A 27,687-nucleotide genomic window follows, 5' to 3' on the forward strand; every position below is an offset into this window, starting at 1 on the left:
ATCAAGAAATACAGAATTTCTTTTCTTTTTTCATTTGAAAGTTATTCAAATGAACACTTTTTAAACACGTGAGAGCAAAGATGCGCGTCTATCACCTTTAACCCTCGCAACGGTAATAGGTGTGCATTTCATATTCCATAAAAATAACCTGTTAGGTAAACAGTTGTGTAAACGTAGATATTCATATATATCTAATTCACTTGTTATACGTTTAGGGCATTTCGAGTTTGACAGACGACAGGAATACACAGTTTTGGATAACAAGTTTTGTTTCAACACCATACGTCAATTCATCGTGTTGATTGATCATCGTAAAGACACTAAATTCTCCTTCCTTCCCCTCGATTGTTTAAACAAGAAAGAGGAAATGAGAGGATAATACATAAGCGACAGGTAAGTAGAAATTTATTTCAATTGTTAGGAATTTTCTTTTTCAAAAATTGAAGGTTAACGTTTAGACTTTAAAACAATTTGAAATGAAAAATATAGGTGTGGCATAAATATTTATATTCCATATTCAAATACACATTTTTTTTTTTACCTGAATGGTCATTTTATTTTAATATGCATTTACCGCAACTGCATTGCAACAAAAAAGTGATTAATTACTTTTTCTCAAGGTTTTTAACATGTTACCTAATGTATTACTTTATATTTTATTTAACCATTTACAATTTAATGTTTCAATTATTATTCATTAAAATTGAACTCATAAATAAAAAAAAGTAGATAAACCGATGTTAGTTATTCGATATACGTAAAACTTGATAAAAAAAACCACAATTCATAAAGTCAAAATATGTCTTTGATTTTCTGTTGTCTAAAAATAGATGTGTGTGAGGGAGAGAGATAATGTAATAAATTTTGTATAATGAGGGGGAATAGATTTGATAATTGTATTCAGAATATATACAACGATTGGCTTTCTCTTCTTGACTTCGCAGCGTAAAGATGATCGATCAAGAATTTAGCCACTGTTACAGGGAGAATTTTTTATTACGTTGATTGAAATCGGTGATTGATTGCCGGAATAAATTTTTCATACCTTTGTATTTCGCATTTTGCTCTTAAATACCACGAAGTAGATTCATTATCCTAAACGCTTCCTTCTGAAGCAAAATTCTGCCCTTTAGACTTTCTTTGTTGCTTCCTTAACATTTTGAAGAAAGTTCTGCTGTTTCTTCCGGAATTTATTTGAAATTATTTTTAATTCAAATAAAATTATTATTGAAATGTATAAATTAAAAAATGATATAATTGGCCTTTTTGAGATGAATCAAAACTTGGTGGAAAACAGGCGTAGGTTATTAAGAGACTCTATTCAACCTACACAATATTCTGTGTAATTATAGCGACAAGGTTCAATTTGTTAATCACATTTCATTAGTTATACGACACATGCATGTATAATTCATAAGATATGGATAATGATTTTCACTTTTACAAATCATAGGTAATAGATAATCATTGTTTTTTTTTAAAATGTGTAATTCTTTTTGGTTCAAGATGTAGGGGTAGCAGATATATTACATATATTTTTGATCTTTATATTTTTAATCAAATTGAATTAAATTAAAGGGTGATTTACAAAAGTGGTTTATGGTGATGTGCTTTTTTCAGTTTATGACTCTCCAATTTTATCATTAAAGTACACTCGATTTCATAAAAAATAGAAAAAAGTATATCTCTCTCTAAATATTTTTTGAAAGAAAAGGGTTCAAAAACATTAATTCAGATCAGTTATGTAGAAATTAAGACACCTCCCTTCACATATATATATTTTTTAACTTCATTAATGATTCCCTGACATTTATGTGTCATTCTGCGGTTGTTGGCCCGCCAAGCTGTTCTCAATTTTAATAAGCAGTGTTCCCTTATGCTCACGATCTGTGTAGAGTTGAAAGTAGGAATTGTTTTATATTAAGTATTATTTTAATTTCCATTTGTTAGGAGTGATTAATTTATTCAAGTGTTCCCACAGACCCCGTGAAGGCCTTAGAATTTAAAGAAAAATGCGCCTGATTACATAATGCTTACAAAGATGTTTTTTTTCTTTTTCTCGTACGTGGTTACACCACAAAGCTGAAGAAAAACGTTTCACTTATTTTGATAACTTACAAACGTTCAGAATTATGTACAACTTACATAATTTAAAAAAAATATATACGGTCCAAAATCTCAGAACATAAAAAATTAAAACAAAATTGAAACAATATTTTGCAATGTTTGACAAATGAACTACTAACATTAAATTGAATCATAAAAATTCAACTCAGTTTCAAAATTTTTTACTCATGCATTTACATCCTGAACACACTGATGTTTTCAATTTAAGCAATTTAAACATCTGAAATCAATTTTTAGAAGAAGGAGAAAAAAAATCAACAAGGGTCAAAACGAATTCAAAGCAATTTGTGTAATAATTACTAAATCGATCAGTGCACACGTCTTTATTGCAAGTGTGAAAAAAAGAAACACGTCTTTGGAAAAACATAAAGATATAAGTGAAATATTATAGAGAGGTTATATATATATATATATATATATATATATATATATATATATATATATATATATATATATATATATATATATATATTAACACCTTGAATTTCATTCATCATCAGATATGCATTGTTTGGTGCTATTATATGTTGAAATAAACTACATCGTGAGGAAATTTATTTGAATTTTTAAAACAAATTGGTCTTTTTTGCTTAAATCAAATTGTATTTCAATAAGTTGACAGTGCATTCAGTTCAATTTGATTTTTAAAGTAATCTCACAATGAAATAAGATTAACGTCATCGTATATTAATGTTCAATGTGCATACATCAAAAACAGTTAATCACGGGTTTTTTCAAGCCGTAAAAACGAAAATAGATATTTTTGACATTCATACTTTTAGAAGACAATCAAAAATTCATTTTGAACGCATGTTTGAAAAAATTAACAAATGTATACAAGTCAAGGACAACGTAGATTTTATATACCACTTTTGACAGACCAAACAATTGAAAATATGCATTCAGGTCTAACCTTTTTGCTAAAAAGGGGGGTGTGTGTAGTATTTATCGGTTAATTGAAATGTGGTCATGATTAGTTTTGCTCAAAACGGTTTGTTTTAGGTGTTTTTGTTACGCCTTAATTTCAGTGATCTGATGATTATTTGATGATCTTTTTGAGATTAGAAAACATCACGTATTGGATTTAACTTAAGAACTTAGATACTTCATGATAACATAAAGGTGTGATATCTAGATTACTCATAATATTTTAAGCTTATCCTAGGAAGACCTAAACAATTGAAATTGACGTTCAGGACGAGCTTGATAACACAATATTAGATTAGATTTCAATTTTTTCAACACAGAAATTTTAATATGAATAATAATCTTAAGAAGTATATTGCGCAATTTTTATTTCTTTTAAGAGTTATAAAAAATCAAAATGATTAGATTAATTAAAACATAAACCTTCAATCAAATGACGTACATTTAAAAAAGGTGAAAAATAACGTTTGTTTACAAATTCTTAAATTTATTTAAATACAACATTGCCTTGAAAATGTCGTTAAATAATAAAAAGGAATTCACAGACTGTTTCTCAAATCAAATATCAAGGTGTGTCATATGTTTAATTCATTTTTTAGACTAGGTCAAATGTAAATTACACAGAAGATCTTATTTAAGCCATACATTAAAATTAAACTAAAGTAATGCGTAAATTTAGGTTGAAATCAAAGCTCTTAAAGAATACCTCGTTTTAACGAATATAAGTTAGAAGTGGTGACATTGAAACTACAAATTTATTAAGAAAAATTAGAATGTACTGTATGAAAATATTTATGATACAGTGTAGATGTACATTACACTTGTTAGGGGTATATTTGATCAGTAAGAAATCTGATTTTTTTATTGACTCTTTCAAATCAAAGCCCTTAAAGTAATGAAAGTAAGGCTCAATTGATGGAATATGATTTTAATTAAGTTTTGGTAAATATGCTGGGGAGAGAGGGTGCTTGTAAGTCCGTTCAGCCGACGAAGCAGGTTATGCAAGGGTTACCATACTAGGTAAATTTTTTTTTAAAAACTTCTCCTATATAATTAATAGTTTTATGACTTTGCTTCGACATTGTGGAACTGAATTTGATATACTGCATGGATGACGAAATCCAATTGAAAAACACAACAACAAAGTGTATTACTAGATACAAATATGTATGGATTTAGTAAACACTAATTTTAGATTTAAGATGGGGGGATTGTTAAAATCATGAAACATTATTTATAGACACAGGGTTTGACCCCAGGCACTTTGAGTGGAAATCGACTAGCATGATAATTCGTTCTCTTTGAACATACTCTAATTCTAGGCGTAGCGCGGGGTAAAAGAAGCTAAAAGATGCAATTATTAAATCATAAAGGACAGGAAATAAGTTCAACGTATTCTAATGTTTAACGTTCAGATCAATTCACGTAGAAGAGGAAGATTACAGCGTATATTCTGTTATATTGCATTATTCATGCATGTTAATTTACAATGAAATGTAGAGATGCACTAATCTTTTTGTTGTATTAATTGGAATTCCAAATGTTTTGTAGTTGAACTATTTAGGCGTCTCTCAGTCTTTCTATGAACTGTGCATCGAAGCTTTTGCCATTTCTTTGCTTACGCAATTTTAACAATTAAAATAGCTAAATATTTTCCTCTTGTATATGTTTAGCAAAAAGTCAAATATCAAAGAAAATCTTTCATTTCATCTGATTTTCAAATTATGCACTATGTATGCGCCCAAAATTGCAATCTTAACGGCTTGTTGTTGTACCACAAATAAGAGGTAATCAATAATTCATTTTTCCTCGCTGTTCTAAAAAATTCCTTAAATATTTGATAAAGTTTATTTTATAGTGGAAGCATCTACATTGACGTTGTTTGGTGGTTTGGTTTAATTTTCAATTATACTATTCAAAGTAACATTTGCAATTAGTCTATTATTACATTAGGAACTTTGCATTCAATAATATCAATAACGTAAGAACCATTATGATGGCTACAAGTATATCAATATTTTAGCAATGAATGGCAAAGCCAAATAATAATGATTTTAGGCGGATTATTCTAACAATTATAGGTGGCTTAGCCATAATATCAATACCCTAGTCAATATAGAACGTTCTCTATCAATTTATCTTATATATATTTGACACTAAAAATTGGTCTACATTTAAAAATATAACCAATGTACTTTCTATCTATGTTGGCATTTATATGTTTTGGAATAAAGTACAGCCTGCGCAATATAATAGCATCAATCAAGTTATCAACATCTCTAAACGTACTGTTCATCTATCTTTACATGTACGTATTCGAGAGAAATGGGCAGGGAAGGGTTTTTTATGTTATGTAAAATAAACCAACCGATTACTCTGACGGTCTTTGACCCAAATCACGTTTAAACCGGCTTAAAGGGGGCCCTACGAGAGACAAAAGGTGCGGCTTTCAAAATCAAAAATCTCTTCAAGTTTGTCCTTAAGAGTCAGAGACCTTGCAATATTGATTGCAGCACGGTATATGGAGAGGTGTGACACCTAAGACCCATGCACCTTTATTGTGGTTTTTTGTTGTTTTTTTGTGTTTTGTTTTGTTTAAATTAAGAAAGCGGAATGCAGAATGGGGCCAACCAACTGCTTTGTAAAGGTTATTTGCAGGGTAAAAGACAATCTCATCAGTTTTACCTATAAACGTGCAATCTGTCATTTTGTAAGAGTTCTCTTTGTAGAGTTATATTTAGTTCAGGGCTTCCACTTGTCCTCTCTCCAAAAGCACAACCATCTTTTAACATCTATTCATTATATGCGGTAATTTAAGTTGTTTCAGTTCATCTCGCTAAAATATTACAATAGATTGTGGCTAAAAATAAATTCAACTTAACTGGAAAATAATAGTTTAAAAGTTCATTTGCCTTATATTTACCCTGAAGATTTGTCATCAAGATTTTTGAAACCATTTTTCTGTTTAATAATATTTCTAAAGGGTAAGGTTACTGATAACGGGCGAAATTTTTTAAAATTGAAAAATTACCTTTTCTATCAAATTTTCTCATACAGATTTGTTATTGGAGAAAACTATTGATAATAAAGATATAATCTTATACAAGAAGCTATAAAAAGTAAAAAAAAAAAAAGGCTAAAAACAACATACATTGATTATGAAATATCATGGCATACTTTTCTCCAACAAGTGCTTAAAACCTACCAATTGCCCATTGAAATCACAACTTCACCGTCCAATCCATTCACAACCTCTACAGAATGTTTTATGCAATAAAGAGACATAGTGAGAACATACATATAGCTATTAAACATGTACGCATCATTTGTCATAAAACTGACTCTACGTTTGGATTTTAAACATTGTAATTCATATTAAAGATCTGATTAAATGTTTGTTTTTACCCACTTCAATTTTCACAATTTTTTCTAAGATACAATGAATATTGTAAATCTATGTTTGTTTAAATTAAAAGTGAAATCCTAACTGTGATTCAGTACCTTGATTCTCGATATGAATATGATGAAGATATTTTGTTCTTATTTAATATCATTTACAACAACGTTTTATCATTTTACAGATATGGCGGGAATCTGTTTGCTTGAACTTCTAGCAGCGTGTATTCTCTTTTCAACAGGTGCGTCCTTAAACAGAATAAGAATCAATTTACTGCACAGAGAGTCATGACCCATGCGTCAAACTGCTGATTTGTGGTCTCCATTTTTGAACCCCTGTCATATATTTTTCAAAGTTAACGAACTGTTCAAAATGCAAATCGATAATGTCATGTCATTTCCTTCCCCAGAATAGCCATCTTACAATCTAACATAATAATGTGCTTGAATGCTCAATTTCTAAATTGTCACGTTTAATAAATGCTTACATACATCATCTATAATCTATGACTTAAAACATTTAAGGGTAAAATAATCATTACTTATTCATGAACTTTCAAAATACATGTATGTGTTATGCGTAAGATGCTCAAATGTTTTTTGCATATTAGTTTTACGTAAAACTTTTTTTTTTCATGAAAATGTCAGAACATCCAAAACATTTATACTACTATACATTTAAGCGGTTTGTTAAAAAAAGTATTGGTCAAGTGCATCCTTGATAAAAAAGCACCATAAGTTGTTTTGAAACAGTTGTCAAAGGGTTTATTCAAACACCTAAATAAATAGTTAAAAAAAAGGTTTTCCAAGTGTTAATACAAAGACATTAGATGTGTATTTCTTTGAAACATAATGTGTTTTAAAGACCATTTGCTGCAGTAAAAATTTTGTATCTTTTATTTAGTATTATCCTGCCCCAATAACTGTAATGGTCGCGGGACCTGTGACAGATCGGTGGTTCCAAACCAGTGCCGCTGTCAACCAAATTATATAGGCGAGGGATGCGAGTGTAAGTACAGCAACAGCAACACGTTAAGATAAGTTTCTAGCAATAATGGGACAATTCCACACAGAGCCACGGTAAAAGGGATCAAATATATTTCAAAATACATATCACATTAGAAAAATAATACTAAAATATGAGTTACAGGCTCTGAAATACAGCAAGAAAAGGTGACTAATTCAACTTAATACCTGTTACAAGTTCACATAAAGATATGGTTCAATTTTTTTTAAAAGTTGCTTGTGCAACAAAGTCAGACGAAGTTCAAAGTTAAAAAATAGTATGCTTCAAAGAAAAATAATTTCATAATACATATAAAATCTCACGAAGTCATACATAATGTCAAACAATTTCATGTACAATGTACAAAATCACAGAAAGTAAAAAAAAGTATCATATTAAGCACCAAACGTATGCTAGTAGTATATATAGAATGGTAAAATGTTGAGATTTTTAATTTTCAGTCGAAACATTTGAAGAATCTCGGATGGATCCGTTCACTCCATTGGTGTCCCTTGAGAATATCGATTATCTCCCCTTTGCCGTGAAAGCCTGCGGTAATGTGTATTTTGAACTTAGGCGATCAGATACAGGGGGTTACGGATTTGAGTTAGGCGGCCCTGGCATTCCATTCTCCTCACTGGATCGTGTCCCTAGCAGGGAAACTGGTCAGTTGGATACACACCGAGGACCTATGATGGACTGTCAGAACTTCCGGGAATTCTGGTTGGACTGGGATACCGGAATGGTACGTCTTGGAACAGGTTCCGTGAGAGGACAGAATGTCGTACTGAATTCCCCATCGGAACCGATTCCCGGAATAAGCCAGATCATTTTTAACTCCGGGAGTTGGAAACTGCCACTGCAATATAAAGGTCAGTCAACGAATATGAAATGAACCGTAAGGTATGACAATCTACGAATAATAGTTATGAACTGTATAGAATGTTTACTAGTTTAAAGCATCAATTAACAAAATATATCCAAAAAAAATAACAAATAACACTTATCAACTGTATTATTTAGAGCATTCATTATAAACAAATTGTATGTTTTATAAATAAGAAAAAAAGCAAAAAAACCCCAAAACAAACAAACAAACAGACAAAAACAAAAGAAAAAAACAAAAAAACAACAACAACCCAGACAGTGCATACATTTAAAAATATAAACAACAAAAGTGCATGACGGTAAATAACATATAATAGTAGTCAATAAAAAAGGAAGGAAAATATTTACACAAGAGCATAGTATTTTACGGAAAATTAACATATTGCCGTAGTTTTCTTTACATTTGGGGGCACCAATTTTCGTATATCTAGCGAAATCGCAGTTTTCAGAGTACGCCATTTCTTGCAAATGAGCATAACAATACAGATTGTTATTATAATTTTAACTTCAATGAACATTAAATTTCAAGGAAAAGCTCAGCAACAAATTCCACGAAATGGATACTAGCATTCAACAAATATTGATGAGTCTACAGTAGTATAGATCAGAAAATGAGATAGTAGAAAAATCAATGGTAGGATGAGCACATTTTTTGAGAGTAAAAAGTGTTCATTTTAATTTTTATTAATAAGATTTTATTATATTGATTTGCATTTACAGCACCGTTAGAAACTAATGCTCATATGAGCGAGTTCAACGGTGTGGACATTCAAGGAAATGCTGGTATGATGCAGCAAGGGTCACCGATGGTTATTGGAGGAGTGAATCAACCCGTTTCAGGTTTGATATCTTTGATTTGTTCTTTCCGGTTATAACAGTGTTATTAGTGTGATTCCTTGTACCTTAAAAATAACACAGCAATTCTAAAATATGTTGCTTAAAGTTTTGTTTTGTTCTTTCTGTTTTAAATTTAAACGGTTTTTCTTTTGGTTTATGTTTATGTGAGTCGTAAAATTGTTTGTTGCAAAATATTTAGTGTTTTATGGTTCTCTTATATTGTCCTTAAATAATAGATACATTCAAAAAGCAAATTTAACAGAATTAAATACAACTAAAAAAATTAGTTTGAAATAAATAGTTTGAAATCATAGGAAAATGTTCAAATATTTATGTCCATCAATTTCAATTACATATATTTCACTTTTTATAAACAGCTAATTAATTTCATTTCAGAACAATTCAAAGAATAACTAAATCATTTTTTTCCATATCAAGACTTTTTATAAACATTCATTATATTTTCTATTACATAATCTAAAAGGATAAATTCCTATAAAGTTATTATTATTTTTATTTTTTTCTCCAATACATATTGCTTCTATTAAAGCTTTTTTTTTCTTTAGAAATCAGACCTATAATTAATTAGACAAATTAATAGGAATGAAATGTTAGTAGATATCTATAAATCAATATTTGCCTTTCTACATTCTTTTCATAAATAGACGGCATAATAGATCCACAAGGACTTTTAGAACACCGACTGTTATCGGGCAATAAGCAAATCGACGAACAAGGAAATATTCAGTATAAATTAGACAATTTTTCCGTTGACCCTTCTCCGAGTTCACCTCTAGGCGGCGGTGTTATGTCCCCTTCAAATAAAGACCCCACCGTTGTAAGTCTTGTCCATCCGACACCAAAGATAGAGCGACTAAGGCAGGTTCAGAAAATACAAGTTACATCGACGGAAGCACCAATTCCCCAGTCAGGAAACATACTAGATATTCCAAACAGCTGGGCTGACAACAGTCCAGGCGATTCGTTGTCAAATCTTGAACAGCGTGTGTTTTCGAATGAACCTGTTATTAGACATCAAAATGAAGAACAAGGAAATCCTATTGAAAATATTCCAATGAAGAGAGAACAGATGGTTCCAAATAATAATTTGGGTCATGGACAAAGTATTGCAAATACTGAAAATCCTTCGGAAACAGTGCCAGGCAGTTTTGTGCCACCAACAACACCTACATCGCCTCCAATTTCAGACAACTTCATGCCAAGTCTTCGAATGCTCCAATCTGGAACAGATTCGGCTTCGAACTCTCAGGGTATAGCAAACACAGGGCAAAACACACCATCTTTAACTGATGCAGTGTTTAGTTCTCAAGAACCACAGAAGCCAAATGCGGTTGATTCTCCGTCAAGTTCAATTTCCAGATTTAATTCAAATAATCAGCAGACAGGTTCACGATTTGGTAGTGGACCAACTATAACGAGTCAAAAAGGATCAGTCGTTGGAGTAAATGGTCAACCAATCAAATCGTCCGTCACGGATGTAAAGTCAAACGGAAATCAAGATCAAGTCTCCAGAAATTTGATTGACGGACCTGATGGCCAACTTCTCACTAAAGTAGAGAGAATAGGTCCAGATGGACAGACTAAGGTTTCATTTGAGTCTCCATCACAAAGTAATTGGCCCGAAAAGCAATCAATTGGTTCTAAGGATACAGTCAAATTTGATAATTTAGGTCGACCAATGCTGACTGTTGAAAGAAAATCTCAACCTGTTGGGCCCGTGCAACATTTGCTCGGACCAAACGGAGAAAAAATAGAGATAAGTCGTCAAAAACATGTTAGCAGCGATGGTTCTCAATATGAAGAGCAACAACAGCAGAAAATAGTGAGTGCAGACGGTGCCCACGTTAGCAAGGCATCAAAATTAAAAACACTGACACCCGGCACAGCTGGTGTCAAGGATATAACAAGACAAGAAATAGCAGAGAGAAATAGACTGAGCATAAAAGAAACAGAAAACCAAAAGATCTTAAAACCAAAAATGTTAGAAATAAAGAAACGAAATCGGGAGGAAACACATCGACCGGATGTGGCTCATATCAAGGAAGAGAAAGACCACATGAGTGTGGATGTCAGTGGTACATCACATTTTCATAAGAGTCAACACCAAGAGTTAATTGGCCCCAACAGATCAGCTTTCAGCTCAAGTTTTAGCACTAAAACAGTGTTTGCTCCTCGTGTTTTTGATCCAGCGGCAATGATGCGAAATAATGGCGAGACAACCACTGAAAGAGTCATTACAAATGATATGAACAGAAACATCAATCCCCCAAATAACCCTTTTAATAGAATTAATACTATTCCCGAGGTTCCTCCTATAGGACAACAAACATTGTTTTCAGGCCCGCGAAATGAACCCCAAAATTCATTATTTCAAAGTTTCCAAAGGATAGCTAATTCAGGAAACAATGAAATAAGGTCACCTTCAAACGAACCTGATAGGAATTGGAGACAACAGCAATCGGAATCGAATCTTAACGAGCCTAATAGAAATTTTAGATCACGACAATCGGAATCAAATCGTAACGAGCCTAATAGAAATTGGAGACAACAATCAGAATCAAATCCAAATGAGCCTAACAGAGATTGGAGACCCCAACAATCAGAAGCAAATCCAAGTGATCAGTTTAGAAGTCCTCAGTCACCAAATAATTTTTGGAGAGAATCAAGAGGGTTCAATGGTCCAGATACAGGAAATCGACGGGACTCAAGAAATTTTAACGAAGGGCAAAGGGTAAATCGAGGAGATTTCATATCCCCAGGTCAAATAAACCCCCAATCTGACAGAGATATGAGACCAAATAATTTTGATGGCCAAAATGTTATCAATTCTGATCATATAACTGAGATTCAAAATCCACCAAGTCAGCAATGGTTTATTCCAAATCAGCAACATATCGTCGCGGGACCTCCGCAAGGCTTTATTCATCAAGGAAATCCTGATGGACCTCCGCAAGGGTTTATACACCAGGGAAATCCAATCGAGACACATCAAGTAATAAATGTTCCTATGTTTGGGTCACCCCCTTGGGGTTCTCATTTGTCACCTCATGAACTTCATAATGTAATGCAGCCTCCTCCGTTTTTTAGGGCAGGGCGCTCTAAAAGACAAGCTGGTGTTCCACCTCCACCACCTTCGTTTGACAATTTTGACTTTTCAAGAGCCCAAAGAACTCCTCAAACGAGTACATCTAACAATATCTTAGGTTCAAATATTGGCAGATCGCATGAGAGTATGAACATGATGCCTATGACAGGGGATGGGTCTTCCTCAATAAGACGCCCTGAGTCTTTTTCAAATGTAACACCACAGCCTTCGATGGGTATGTCAATGCCTCTAAATGATAATCAAAATATCAATTCAATGTCATCTAATATAGCCCCTCCTCCTCCTGCGGGTATGACATCTTCTGGAAGACAACTATTTTCAAATGAAAATCAAGGAAGCAACATCTTGCAAACTAACATAGTCCCTCCTCCTCCTATGGGCGGTGTGCCTTCAACGAACCAAATGACTTCAGCAACAAGCAGACAAGAAAGTTCCGCATTTCCGTCAGGAGGTTCCGTAATGGATCCATCTTCGAATACATTAACGACTGTAAATGGTGGACAAACTCAGATTAGTGTGTCACCGGAATCTCGTCAAACTGGTGATTACTCTATCCACTGTTATTGTAGACCTAGATCTCGGTCATGGGAGCTTCGTTAAAGGGTGATACCTTGCTTACCTCCAACATGCTTTTTATTCTCTTTTCCCGCCTGTGGTTGTCAGTAAGCGATTCCTTGAATGAACTTCTGTATGAATATGCCTGTGCCGTGGTGGTCTGAATTCATGACATAAGTTTTACCGTTTTATACACTTGATATTTTGCATATCATTGGGAATATTTGTTTCATTTTGCCTGAATGCAAATGCTAGATACCCTTTCTATGCTTCTGTAATATTTGCTTAAAGTTCCTTTCCTCTATTTCATTGTTTTGTAGAACCCATCTATGCTTGTCCATATTATACAATACAAACTATTTCTTATTTCTTATCATTTTATCCATTTTAAATACTGTTGTTGGGGATACCTGTATTCAAATGCTTATGATACCCTTTCCTTGCTTTTGTCATACATTTAAACAAAAGTTTTATATATTAATTTCCTTGCTTTTTTGCAGAACCCTTTTACGCTTGATTGCATAATAGAGTTTAATATTTAGTCCATATCTTATTATTTTTTTTCTTCTCAACAGTTCAACTATATGACACATAAAAAGTACATATAGTTCATTAGTTTAGTTTTATTTGCTTACATTAAACAGTGAGTCTGTTTTTTTCGAAAATTCTTTTCTTCTGCTGCATTAGATTTTAAATTCTACAATTATTGTAATATTTTTGAAATCTAAGTTATCTAGCAATAGCCAATTAAATGTGTCTGCAGTAAATTGTACCGTTAATATACAGCTATTTGTTAAAAGTCTTCAGTATTCTGTTTTTTTAATATTCTAGGTCAGTTTGTGCAAGGACAAACCATGTTTGCTCCGAATCAAATGGGCAGTCATACTCATACTGGTACAACTAATTTAAGACGTAAGTATCAATGTTGACTGTCTATGTACTCTTATTGATACGAGCATTAAATAGCCGTAGAGATAATAAATTCTACATGTCTTGCTTTTCAGAAAGTCCAATTGAGGAGGTTAATTTAAGCAGTGGACGGTCCCTTGAGATTGAGTGTGGGATCAAGTCAGCTGACCCCAATTTGGAAATCAAATGGACAAAGAATGGAGTACCTTGGACTCCACCTCCAAACAATCCCAAAATTTACTTTACGAACAACAAGCGAAAAATCGTTTTCGAATCTGTTACCGAAGAGGACAATGGGAATTATATGTGTGTTGCTAACAATCTTTTCAAAACATCTTCAACTACTGACTTGTTTCTAGATTCTCCAGGTACTTAAGTTTCTCCTTATAAAGGTATTTATATATATATGCATGACATTTTTTATCGTAGGTGTTGAATGTTATTAAACGAAAATTTACATGTATTTAGGGACCTTAAAGAGGCGGGATGGTCAACATATTAACGTTATATTAGATTTTCCTTAAATTGTCTAATATGATTTATTAAGCTGTAAAATATCGATTACTTGAGAAATAATCTTTAATTTAATCTTTGAAGTCTGAATAGTTTGCTCTATCTTTATGCAAAGCTCCTCTTCTTAAAGAAATTAAACATGGATACCAACATATAGTCCTCCAACGTCAACCTATGCATTAGTCTGTATACACCAGTGAGAGAAGGTGTTTATAGATTGTGCCTGTTTCTCAACCCAGATCGCGTTGAATTCTAATGCCAACAATAATCAATTTGGATTTAACGAACACTTCTACAATATTCATTAAAAATACATGTACAATAAGACTTTTCAAGGAAATAAATAAAGTCAGATTTTAGGCAAATGCTATTTACTCGGGGAAGCTAAATGTTTACCATTCCATCAAAAAACAGTAGCATTTATTTTATTTGAGAAAACATATTCTATAGAGCCGTGCCAATCAAAAACCTCTCCAAAACATTTAGTAATCTCTAAGTTACTGAGTAGTACATTATTTACTCTGTCCTGTAGTCATATCTATGTGTTACTTTTAAAGAATCTGCTATGATTGTCCATGAACCGACAAGGCTATCTCCAACATTGGGCAAGAGACTTGAGATCCTTTGTGATATCCACTCAACGGATCCCAATCTAAAGATATCATGGATGAAGGATGGCCAACCCTTCAACCCGATGGAAGGGGAAAGAATTAGTTTCTATTTCGACAATAAGATCATTGTCTTTAATGCTGTGGAGGAAGGGGACAAAGGAAAATACACGTGTAGAGGCAGTGACGGATATGTCAACCCCACATCTATAATTGTAAACGTCTTAAAGCCAGGTCAGTTATCATCCAATATTCATGAAGCTTAGACGTCTTAAAGCTGATTTTCGTTTATAGTTACGTCAAAAGGGGAGTATTTATGACGATTTAGCACATCCAAGTTTGCAATTTTAATTGATAAATTAATTTACTTTTATAAATAAATTTGTTTTGGGAAGATATCTCCTAAAGTTGAGAGAATAAGATGTAAAAAAACCCACCAAAATCTAAGACATTTTCAAATGTAAGCTCTTTATTAGTTTACATGCAATGTTGCAATTTTGATAGAACATTAAAACAAAACAATTGCAAGTTTAAACAAAACCAGATGCATATATTACTTTTGAAAGATATTATTTTCTAATTTTTTGAAAGTATCTAAGAGGAAGCCATGACAGAGGTTTAAACTTATTATACATGTATATTTTAAAAAAGCATATAGGGTTTGGGCTCGTCTTACTGTTAATTGCTACATCAAAGTGAATGTATGTGTGTGGATTCTATGCCACTTTTTAACTATATTCCTTAACAAAGAGGATTTCTTTTACAGAATCTAATAAGTTTACCGACATCTTTGGTCCACAATCAAATTCAGCAGCACAACAGGCAGGCCAGCTTATAAACAGTAAGTAGTCGGCAATAAATGACACGTTTTTTAAATACTTATCAATTTTTAAAATTATTTTTGCAAAAAGACCATGAAAGGAATTAAGTAAAAATAATTTAAATGGCTGAGGTTTATCATAATTTAAAGATTTCCACTGACAATTTTGATATATTAACTCGTACATATAGATTACAAAATAAGTGTAATTGCTACTCTAAATGCAAACATACAAAGATTCTTGTCTCATTTTCTATAGATTGGGTGCGGTCTGAACGGTCATAATTAAATCTAATTAACAAATCGCCTTTTTGAAGCAATGAGATGTTTCTACAGAATATTAAATTGCGAAATTCATAATAAAAAAAACCTATATGAAGCACTTATTTCTGAATATATGAAGACGTAAATCATATGCTTTGGATCTGTAAGAGATGCCCAGTATTCTTTTACGAAAGTTAATTAGTTCTGAGTTGCTACAATGATAATTAAGATAGATATATAGTACAGGTGCTTGCCCTTATAAAAAGATATATAGAAGTACAGGTCTCGTACGTATAAGTCTTGGGTAAGCAAAGAATAATGAAAGGAAGGGTAACTTAATTTACTTTCAAAAAGACGTTGAAACAACCGTCTATTGTCTAAATTTTGCCTCAGCAAAGTTTGAATTGTATTTTTGCGAGAGAAAGGTTGATAGTAATTTATTACGAGTAATTTCATCATTTTTTGACATTTCCTTTAATATACAATGAATATTTAAAAAGAGAAAGAAAATGCTATGTACAACAAGCAGGACTCGATTAAAGTTGCATTCTTCATGACGTTCGAGCTGGATCTATTTTACTCATTGATTGACGTAAGGGCACTTTTAAAGACGTATATGATATCCACGTTGTAAAACACGACCTCTACGTCTGCAGAGATGTCGTAAAAATTAAGTGCAGATTTTGAACAATGGATGTTGTGTTTTTAGTTGCATGAAACATTAAAATTCAAAATCCAAATGAAATAAAAAAGGTAATGAATTCTCATCACGGTTGGTCAAAATATCTGATTAAAAACATCGATGCAATTTTTTTTCTTTTGAAAGTGGTCATAAATATTTATCAAGGCGGGTTTTGTATAACTTTGCATATTTTTTGTCTTTTTAAGCAAAACAACAATGAAAAAATGTGATTGTTAGTTATTTAATTCATATGTCAAAAATCTAGACTTTTCTTTCTTCTATTTATGGTGAATTATTGCATAGTTTAATATACGATGCATGGTAATTTTCATTGATTACTCTAAAATCAAGTCAAGAACTAATAATAAAAAAATTAAAGTATCAAAGGGTACCGTTCACAGCAGTTTTTACATTCCCAAATAATTATCCATTTGTTTGCAAATTAATTTGAATGATTTGCAAATGACTTTGTTAAACATAATTACAAAAATATTTGTGACTCCATTTCGTTTGTTTTTAACATTTTTTTTTCACCATGTTCATTTATCAATACTATTAATATTAACACATTTTGTGGCCTTTTCATCGATCATATTTCATGATTTTGTATGATTTGATTGAGAATTATTTGATATTATTATTAGCCGCACAGGCTTCAAACATAGCCTCAACAGACGGTAGGTATCAGAAAAAGGAAGTCCGCTAACAAAACACACCTCGAAAAATGACAAAGAATTAAACATTGTCGAATTGCACACTGAAACGTTTTGCAAATTCACATAGCACAGCCTTAAATTTAAAATGATTGTTTCAGTAAAAGAAACATATGTAATTTTACATTTCCATTAACTTTGTTTTTATCATGTGTTGTTTTTTGTGCTATTGAGATGACAAAATAATGATTGAGTCTGCATGCAAAGAGAAAATCATCAATTCTACTAATCTACTTGGATAAAAGATTTTCTATGTTAAATTTCAATGTCAAAACAGGTTTTCATTTTCCTTACTGGTTTAATTTTCATTTTTATAAGGAGTCAACAAACTATAAATTTAGTTTGATTTTCATATTGTATAAAAATATTTGTTATATATCCTGTGTAACATAAGGAAAAATGTTTTTGTAAAAAAATGTATATAGAAAAACGTCCTATTCCATGTTTTTACCGATTCGTTTGCTTAGTTTAGCCGTAATCTAATTATATGAGGAAGGCTGTTGTCCGAATGTACAAACAATATCAATATACCACGTTGAATACAACACAAATTTTGCTATTTTTAGCCGGAGCCCTACAGAGCCTTCCTATAGGATCCGGATATTTTGAAATCGTTTGTAATGCCAATCCTAATGACCTTACTTCGGCAATCCGATGGACTAAAAATGGAAAACCTTTCAACTTAAATCCCCAAAACCCATATGTTTACTTTACCAGGGATAGAAGGAAGATTATATTCGAGAATTTATCCCCAGCAGACAATGGAATTTATACCTGTTACTTAAATGATACGGATGTCTCATCGGCATCAACTGATCTTTTCATTGAAAACGCTAGTAAGTTGTACTGTATCATTATCTTTCCATCCAGTACTGTTATGATGGAATAAATTCAGTCAAATGTAATAATTTTATTATAGCCATGTATTTTGATTAGTAATATTAAGCAATGTTAACATAAACAGTATGAGGGCCTAATACCAAATGGTGATAACTGTGAATTTGAACAGCGCACTGCAATGATCAAATTCTGATTATCTGTATCAGCATAAACAATCTACATGATGAAGAAAATAAGATGGCTCCGAAATCTTAGCCAAACTCGTCTTTAGGCATGTTTTGATAATGCTTTTAGATGACGCTATGGTTTCCTTCATGCCTGAGACCAAACACCCCATGGTTGGCGGTATCTTGGAACTACGTTGTGATGTAACCTCTTCTGATCCAAACGTTCAATTATCATGGACTAAAAATAGCGAACCTCTTCTTCCCGGAAGACGTGTTATCATGCAGAATAAAAACTCACTTGTTACCGTATATAACGTTACTGCGCAGGACAGTGGGCAATATAAATGTATCGCTAATGGTGACCTATCAACGGCCGTGTCAACATTTGTCAACGTTCATTCTAAAGGTAGGTAGTTTTATTTACTTCTGTTTTGATTATTATTGATAAGCAATTTTTTAAGAATATAGGATATTAAACTGGATTAATAAAAAATCTTATTTCAAATTATATTCCAGAAAATAATTTTGAAATACCTTAAGCCTGTTCATGTCCCTCATCAATTTCAGCATTTTGAACGTCTTCTATTTATGTAATATGTTGTTACACCATTTATTAATGTATTAGAACCAGGAACTGTTGCTAGCGAAATGGGTAAGTACAGTGGTAAATTAAAAAAGAGCGTTTAACAGAATGCGCACCATAGATTTGTAAAGCACGTCAGTTGTACTGTTTTTGTAGTCTAACAAGTTTTGTGTTATGTTTTCTTTAGGTAATGTGTAAGATGTCTGTATTTTGCGCTTTAAATGTAAGATAAAATTTGTGAAACTGCTGTTATGTAACACCAAAAGTATGTTGTTTGCTGTTGAAAATATGTGGAGTTGTACGAAGATATTCAGGCAAGATATCTGTAGAAATTGTAGTAATGGCTCACTGGTGTAAGCTGTGCATGCTCAGCCTAAAATATTGCGCAATTGACTTAAATCTCTAACAAGGAGAACAACTGAATATGGAAATTTAAAAAAAAATTGCGATCTGCAAAAAAATATGCGCTTTATATAAATATCAAATAAACAAATAACGTTTTTAAAAAAATGCGCGTTAGACACTTTTGGCTTCCGATAAACAATTAATGCAAATAACGTTAATTATCGTGTTTAATTTTCTTTCAGACAATAATAAATTTGCTTCGTTATTTGGTAATACTGGAGGTGGTCAGTTCTTCCTTGGTGGCAATCGAATGTCAGGAAATCAAATGGTTCAAGGATCCGTATTGGGAGGAGGTCAAATGGTTCAAGGTCAAATGATTGGAGGTCAAATGGTCGATGGATCCATGATGACAGGAGGTCAAATGGTTGGAGGCCAGATGAGCGGTGTTCAAATGGTTGGAGGCCAGATGAGCGGTGGTCAAATGGTTGGAGGTCAAAGGATCGGAGGTCAAATGATTGGAGGTCAAATGGTCAACGGATCCATGATGACAGGAGGTCAAATGGTTGGAGGCCAGATGAGCGGTGTTCAAATGGTTGGAGGCCAGATGAGCGGTGGTCAAATGGTTGGAGGTCAAATGATCGGAGGTCAAATGGTTGGAGGTCAAATGGTCGGAAATTCCGTAGCTGGCATGAGAACAATCAGCCAGGGTATTTATAAACTTACATATAGTTTAAGGTGATACTGTTGTACATGTAACTATAAAAGAATTTACGCTGAAGCTTTTTGAATTCTTTTTCCATAGGTCCTATTGAAGAGAAAGTTATTAGCTCGGGATACTTTGAGATAAACTGCAACATCCCTGGTACCATAGATGGAGAAATAACTTGGTTAAAAGATGGGAACGTTTATTTGATTCCATCTAATCGACCGGTATACTTCAAAAACAACAAAAAGACAATCGTGTTCCTATCTGTGGCTCCTGAAGATAATGGGCTGTATACCTGCATCGTAAACAACCAATACCAGGCATCGGCATCAACAGAGCTTTTCATTAAAAACAAAGGTACTGTATGATGTTTTGCTCAGGTGTGTATGCAAACCTGCTGCGATTTGCGTTTCCCTGAATTTTGTGAACTGATAATCTGGAATTGCTCTTGTAGAATATTACAATGAAGATTGGGCACGTAAGTAAAATAAATGAGCGCTGGTAGCGCAATTTGTTTCATGTGCGTTTATGAAGCATGCTACTGCGATTGTCTTTTGCTGCATTGGGATGATTTACAATCCTGATATGTCCTTAAGATTTATCAATTTTGTTCAATTAGTTTATATAGATTCACTAAACTGTGTGACTTTTTGTTTCGTTGTGTGGCTTTTTAGTTTACTCACAAGAATAATTATAGAGGAATTTGATGATAAAACAAGAATAAAAAAACATTAGATAAGAAGTTATTCTATACAGTAAAATGGTATAAAATATAGTTTGAAAACCAACATGTTGATAGCCAAAAATCCATTTCAACAGCTCTTCATCTCTCAGTATAAACTCTTATTCTTTTGCTCGTGTAGCCGTTTTCCCCAAAAAGTCTTTCAAAAACTATTCATATCGCATTATATTAATTATTCTAAAGCAATATGAATCTTATACAACACAATTCAAAAACCTTTAACAGTTCTTTTCATTCAAATGAAACTTGAAATGAAAATAAAATAAGAAAATAACTTGTTAACTTGATAATTACTAAATCGGTTTCTACACCATTTTAGTCGATTAAAGCATAGATGAAGATAAAAAGATTGAAAGTGCAGTATGCAGTACTTCAACTATAAAAAAGTATTCGAAAGGCGTTTCACTATTAAATTTTAACCGCTTTACGTCATTACTCAGTGTTTTTGTTGAATGAAATTATCAGTGTTTGTCTTTGACAAATTTGCAGATTATATGTACACTTAACCACACAAACTTTCAGCACCATTGAAAATGCTAATTTCTGTTCTGTGCATTGTCAAATAAAGCTATACGTTAAACATAAGGTACACCTATTGACAAATACTAAATGTTACATTTACATCCATAAAGTGTTTTAGTCAATCAAAATTGTAAACATTTAGATCATCTTTATTATATCTGCGGGAGAGATGATACATTTTTACTTATGTTGTTTCGAATTGAAATATTTTACTAATAATTACAATTCCAATATTCAAAGAGATAAGGTCACATACAAAGGATAATATATTATGTTAGATTATTGCCTATGTTGCATTTCTAAATTTAATAGACATTTCTTTTATTAATTCATTTTATTATCCTCATAAAGATTAGCACGTATAAGAAAAGTGCACGCATGAAAAAAAAATAAATTAACCACACTATTGCCATAGTCATTCTGTGGGGACAATTATTCAGTTTTATTCATGCCAAACAGTGTATATTACACCACTACAGTAAAATAGCTTCATAACCTAGGACAGGTTAGGTAAAACGATGGGTGTCAACATATTTAATGCTGTTCTTCGAAATCACCGATATAGTTGTGCATTGCACGAGGTTTCCATAGACTATGCAATTAGATATAGATAGAAGTACAATGTCCATTTTGATTCCTAAGAATAGATTATGTTGTGGTTTTCTCTTTAGGAAAAAATATACCTATCAACCATCATTGCATCGTTTCATCAGCAAAATGTAAATTTGTTGGTGTTGATTTTTTTTTTGCGCTAAGAGAGCATGCTAATGTCTGTCGCTACTGTAAGCGTTTCATTTTTGTTTTGTTTTTTTATTAAAATGATAACTTCATTACAAAATAACTGCATGATGATAATGTACACGTATAACGTAAGGATATTTTGTAAATGACATTTAAAGAAATTGTTGCACACAGAATTTGAACAGAATCTTAACAATATTGCATTTCACACATGACGGTAAAATATATTTATAAATCACGGCAAGTCACGAACAATATTCACAGGTATGTAAAAATGCGTCGGTATGATAGAAAAACAACAATTGATTACAACAGTACAGACGATGAATAGCCAAATATGAATTCGTAAATGATAAACAACAGACACCTTATTTTTCAATTTACCATGCCGATGTTGTCAAGAATAATATGAAATACATGTTAACTTAAAAACTTGTTTTGCACAATATGCGATAAACACTGTTATAAAAAAAGTAAAAATAACAAATCTGTTTTAATTAGAAAACGCCGTGGTTGTTCATGAACCCCAAACCTTGAACCCCGTCAGAGGAACACGCCTGGAGTTGACTTGTGACATCACAACCACAAATCCAAACATTCGCTTAACCTGGCTCAAAAATGACGTCCCTGTGCAGCCAACAGCTGACCAAAGAATTCAGTTCCAAAACTACAACCAGCTATTACTATTTGACCCGGTGGTACCGGGGGATGAGGGAAAATATACATGTCAGGCTAATGACCCAATGAGGACCTCGGTGTCCACATTTGTAAAAGTACATGAACGTGGTGAGTTATTTTAATCAAATTTTATTTTATTAACATATTATATGAACTACGTGACAAAAAAATGATTTACATTTATTTCAATAAAAGTTATTAAAGACCAAAATTAAATTCACAAATTCATTTCCAGAATTGATAAATATTATACATAAAAATCAATAAAACAAGAAAAGAAAAAAACTGACATTAGACATTGCAGAAAAAGCTAAATATCATTAAAAAAAATTTAAAAAGATGGCCATACAATTTTAAATGAATCATATAATTTTCTTCAATAATTTCAGAGGAAAGCAGAACTATGTATGCTACGATGTCACTGTCCTCGGGATCAACCATCCAGCAAAGTAAGCTACATTCTGATTGGGTGATTAAGAGTTCCGTTAAAATGTTAAACATTTCAACTTCTATTTGATATTATTATATGAAGCTTTATCATGCAATATTCTACATTCATAGTTATATCGAAAGAAGTGAATATAATTTTCAATGATAATATGTTTATTTATTTGCCATTTGTATAGTCCATAACTCTCACTTAGCTCATCTATGCTTAATGTCCATGATTTTATGATCTTCTTTGTTTTTAAAGTAATTCAGTAACTTTTTACTTCTATGATGATCATTTTCTTAAATAAAACATAAAAAAACAAAACATTGTAATTTTCTTAAATCTTTGTGTCTTGTTAAAATATGATCGTAATTTTCTACGAAACAGGCAATCCAATGCAAGAAATCAACATCAAATCGGGCTACTTTGAAATCAATTGTCTGATCGACAGTGGAAACGCTGAAATATTTTGGGCTAAAAATGGTCAGCCGTTCAACCCTCCTGCCGGTAGGGCTATCTACTTCGCAGACAACAAGAAGAAGATTGTGTTTGAGAGCGTTAAAGAAGAGGATTCGGGTCTCTACACTTGCGTTGCCAAAAACGAATACTTAACCTCAGTTTCAACAGACCTCTTCATTGAAGGCAATTCAAGTAATGGCTTTGGTCAATTTTTTTTTATCAAGAAATAATTCAACCGAATTGTCAAATTAGAATTTGATGATATTTGTTTAAATTTATTTATGCATCATATTGCAGTAATATGGCCTACGACAGACATTTATTTTCTACCAAATCTTACATAATTATGTCAACCATCAAAACCATGATAAGATAGTAGGTTAAGTTGTTAATACTTGATGCATTTTAAAGCCATAGAGCTAAACATTTATATACAGTAAAAAACCCTAATCACGAAGTTCTGGGGAATAGCAATTCTGCTTTGTTATAAACGCAATTTGCTAGATCTGTTAGCTACATAGTCTGCATTAAACTCATGGGAAATGAAAATGACTTCACTATTAGCGTCAATTCATCATAAGCTCTTTTGCAATAAGCGTGTGTTACTGTTTTATACATATTCAATTATGTCATACGCACTTATAAAAAATCCGTTATCTAAAGAAGAAAAAATGAATGGCTGGTTTAAATTGTCAATAAGTTTTTTTTTTAATTCAAATTTGAGTTGCTTTTCTCCTCAGAAGTGTAAAAGGTGCTTCCAGTGTTCGCCAAGTAGTATTGTATTAACTGATTCTAAATACAGAGTTTGGCTTGATTCTAGATACGGCTATCGTCGTCTACGTTCCCCAGCGACTAAACCCAATCATCGGAAGTAGACTGGAGATCACGTGCAGCGTTCATGACCACGACAGCGCCACCAATCCAAATATGCAAGTCACGTGGTTTAAGGAAAATGTACCGATCGCAGCAGAAAATAACCCAAATATAATCTTTCAGCAGAACGGTCGTAAGATGATCTTACGTTCCGTCAGTGCATCAGATCAAGGAAATTACATGTGTGCAGTGAATGATCCTAATGTCACCCCTGTCGTGATGTACATACAACCACACGCCAACGGTAAATCATCTATTGTAAACGGGGAAATTTTCGTCCCCGATTTATTTTCGTCCTTTTCTCTCTCGTTTTAGTGTGCGAATTCAAGGTGGCATGTGACAACTTAATGTTGTGACGTGCTATTTATTGAAATAAACAATAAATCGAGTGTAATATTTGTAATAGTTTCTTTCCTAAAGTGGTTCGCTTATAGCGTAGCGTAGTCGGTTAGAGAGTTCACTGTGAATCTAATGTATAAGTCATGGATTAAGTCCCGCTAGTGATTTCAATTTTTTTTATCTTTAAAAAAAAATTTAAACCATATTCTTTTGTTAAATGTTGTAGGATTTGAGTATTTTAAACCAGTGAAAATATTCAAATCATAATGTACTTTAATCCATATTAATATCAACAATATCAACAAACGTCCGATACCATCTAAAGACTGGGCGAATAACCATATCTCAAATTAACATTTTGTAATCAATGCTTTGCCTGAGCGAATTCAAGATGGGGCGAAACTGTTTTAAGTGTAGAGAGAGCCAAAATTTCACGCGGCAAAAATTGCTCTGTATGCAGTATAGGCATTTGTAAGGCGTTGAACATGTATGATCTTTAATCATTGTTCAAAGATAATGGAGATGGTTGCTTTGTGATTTGAAACCATTGCCTTGAAATGTTGCCCCGTCTTGAAATTATTGATAAGAAATTGCGCTTTATCACATACTTGCACCAAAATGTTCGTTTGTTTATGTTGATTTTTATGATATTTTTGTGATATTTTTTTTCGTTTTAAATTTAATGCCATTTTTTAAAGAAAACTTTGCTTGCTATCTCAATATTTTTTATATTTAAAGCGGCAACAAGACAACGACATTTTGGACGGTTCCTCGGACAGGCAGCAGCAGGTTAGTATAAGATATGATGTCACTTAAAAAAAGAATTCTAAGCTCATGCCAAAATTGCATGAGTGAAACATAAAGTGTATTTCGGTAAAAGGGTTTGATCTTTTTATTTTTCTAAAATAAATTTTGGCCAAAGAGGAAATGAATCAATTTCAATTAAGTAATGAAAAAGTACGTTATTCACAAATTGTAACAGTAAATTATTTAACTGATTATTTGTTACATTAAAAAATTAGTGATGCAATCAACATAATGAATTGATGATTTTTTTCAAGTATGTATGTTAGCATTTTGGTTTTTTTTTCGTAGAATTGCAAAATTAATATACAGGTACTTTTGTCGAAACTAATAAAAAGGTTTTCAAACGTTTCAGTCGCCTCCTCAAGAATCCCAATCGAAGCTGGGAACCTAAGAATTCAGTGTGATGTCGCGGATGATTCGACGTCCAGCATTGCTTGGTTCAAAGACAACAGACCTCTGGATGATACCCTACCAAACGTCGCGTTTGAAGACGACTTCCGCCGTTTGGTCTTGCTAGCTTTTGGACCTTCAGATCGCGGAGTCTATATGTGTCTGACTGGGGGGCAAAATTGGCATTCGGCAGCACAAGAACTTATTTATATAAATTCAGGTACGATCTATTTATCTGGATGTCCCTGGCCATTATCGTGATTTAAGAGGGCTGGATGTCCGTGTCCATTTTTATACTATATGGATCTCCCTAAAAAGAAGAGCCCTTTAATTTACTGCAAAATATTCAGTTTCAGTTTTTTTTAATTAAATGCCTTAAAGTGCCAAATTTATGTCTCTTGCAGTACAAACATTTTATTGTCCCCCGCCGCAACGCTGAGCGGGGACATAGAAATGCCGGGCGTCCGTGGGTCCGTGTGTCCGTGGGTCCGTGTGTCCGTGGGTCCGTGCGTCCGTCCGTCACACTTTTTTGTAAGCGCTCTCATGCCTACAAATTTTGACGGATTTTCATTAAATTTATACCAAATGTTTATACCACTATTACCTTGGTCAAGTTCGAAAATCAGCTTTAGTCGATACTTTTTGTTGGAGTTATGGGACTTTGACTGCAATAATGACTCCGTTTTATCCAAAAATTGACCTTGTAAGCGCTCTCATGCCTACAAATTTTGACGGATTTTCATTAAATTTATACCAAATGTTTTTACCACTATTAACTTGGTCAAGTTCGAAAATCAGCTTTGGTCGATACTTTTTGTTGGAGTTATGGGACTTTGACTGCAATAATGACTCCGTTTTATCCAAAAATTGACCTTGTAAGCGCTCTCATGCCTACAAATTTTGACAGATTTTCATTAAATTTATACCAAATGTTTATACCACTATTACCTTGGTCAAGTTCGAAAATCAGCTTTAGTCAATATTTTTTGTTGGCGTTATGGGACTTTGACCACAATCATGACTTCGTTTTATCCAAAAATTGACCTTGTAAGCGCTCTCATGTCTACAAATTTTGACGGATTTTCATTAAATTTATACCAAATGTTTATACCACTAATACCTTGGTCAAGTTCCTAAATCAGCCTTGGTCGATAGGCTCGATACTAGTATACTGCTTGACCGGCGGGGGACCCTGGAATTCTATTCTTGTTTCTCTTCTTTTTTAAGTCCAGTCTATAAAATTGTAACTGTTATGCTTCCTTAACATGGCTAAAACAGCAATTGCACTTTTGAAAGCTCGATCATGAAATTCGTTTTTCAAAGATCTTACTTTTAAGCTCATTTTATTGCAACAGATGAAGCTGGAGTAACAACAAAGCCTATGAAGATATATCCAATTTTCAACTCGGCTGTGGAAATAAAGTGTCGTATTCCCGGGCTTCAACCCACTGATGCAGTCAGCTGGGAATACGAGGGTATTCCACTGGTGGCTGAACCAGAACAAGTGGTTCTAATGGACAACGACCAAACTTTGTGGATTAAATCTTTCCAACCGTCCGACGTAGGAAGATATACCTGCAAAGCCAATGGATACCAATGGTCGATGTATCTAAATGGCTACTCCACTCGTAAGTTCTGTTGTATTTTTTAAATCTAATTATGTACCAGTAAATATCATCTACAAATTAAA

The 27,687-nt window shown here is 32.8% G+C and overlaps 1 protein-coding gene across 16 annotated transcripts in view; it reads left to right on the forward strand.

Moving 5' to 3' along the window:
- Nucleotides 1-236: 236 nt before the first annotated feature.
- LOC105345521 (titin-like) overlaps nt 237-27,687 on the forward strand; it is an 85,367-nt gene continuing 57,916 nt past the window's right edge. For 13 of the 16 annotated variants that reach the window (XM_066072964.1, XM_066072967.1, XM_066072971.1 and 10 more), the window contains exons 1-23: nt 237-393; nt 6,636-6,692; nt 7,355-7,459; nt 7,918-8,328; nt 9,065-9,184; nt 9,847-12,849; nt 13,695-13,775; nt 13,868-14,140; nt 14,843-15,127; nt 15,660-15,734; nt 17,939-18,208; nt 18,507-18,785; nt 19,005-19,031; nt 19,550-20,014; nt 20,110-20,370; nt 20,468-20,491; nt 22,520-22,804; nt 23,086-23,145; nt 23,517-23,780; nt 24,409-24,705; nt 25,539-25,589; nt 25,960-26,217; nt 27,353-27,625. In XM_066072964.1, the coding sequence (XP_065929036.1) occupies nt 6,638-6,692; nt 7,355-7,459; nt 7,918-8,328; nt 9,065-9,184; nt 9,847-12,849; nt 13,695-13,775; nt 13,868-14,140; nt 14,843-15,127; nt 15,660-15,734; nt 17,939-18,208; nt 18,507-18,785; nt 19,005-19,031; nt 19,550-20,014; nt 20,110-20,370; nt 20,468-20,491; nt 22,520-22,804; nt 23,086-23,145; nt 23,517-23,780; nt 24,409-24,705; nt 25,539-25,589; nt 25,960-26,217; nt 27,353-27,625 (7,222 nt within the window). In that variant the 5' untranslated portion in view covers nt 237-393; nt 6,636-6,637. The remainder of the gene's footprint in view (nt 394-6,635; nt 6,693-7,354; nt 7,460-7,917; nt 8,329-9,064; nt 9,185-9,846; nt 12,850-13,694; nt 13,776-13,867; nt 14,141-14,842; nt 15,128-15,659; nt 15,735-17,938; nt 18,209-18,506; nt 18,786-19,004; nt 19,032-19,549; nt 20,015-20,109; nt 20,371-20,467; nt 20,492-22,519; nt 22,805-23,085; nt 23,146-23,516; nt 23,781-24,408; nt 24,706-25,538; nt 25,590-25,959; nt 26,218-27,352; nt 27,626-27,687) is intronic. The other 3 variants (XM_066072968.1, XM_066072969.1, XM_066072979.1) reach the window with 3 other exon arrangements.

The sequence above is a fragment of the Magallana gigas genome, chromosome 10, assembly GCF_963853765.1.
Source record: "Magallana gigas chromosome 10, xbMagGiga1.1, whole genome shotgun sequence".
Taxonomy (NCBI): Eukaryota; Metazoa; Mollusca; class Bivalvia; order Ostreida; family Ostreidae; genus Magallana; species Magallana gigas.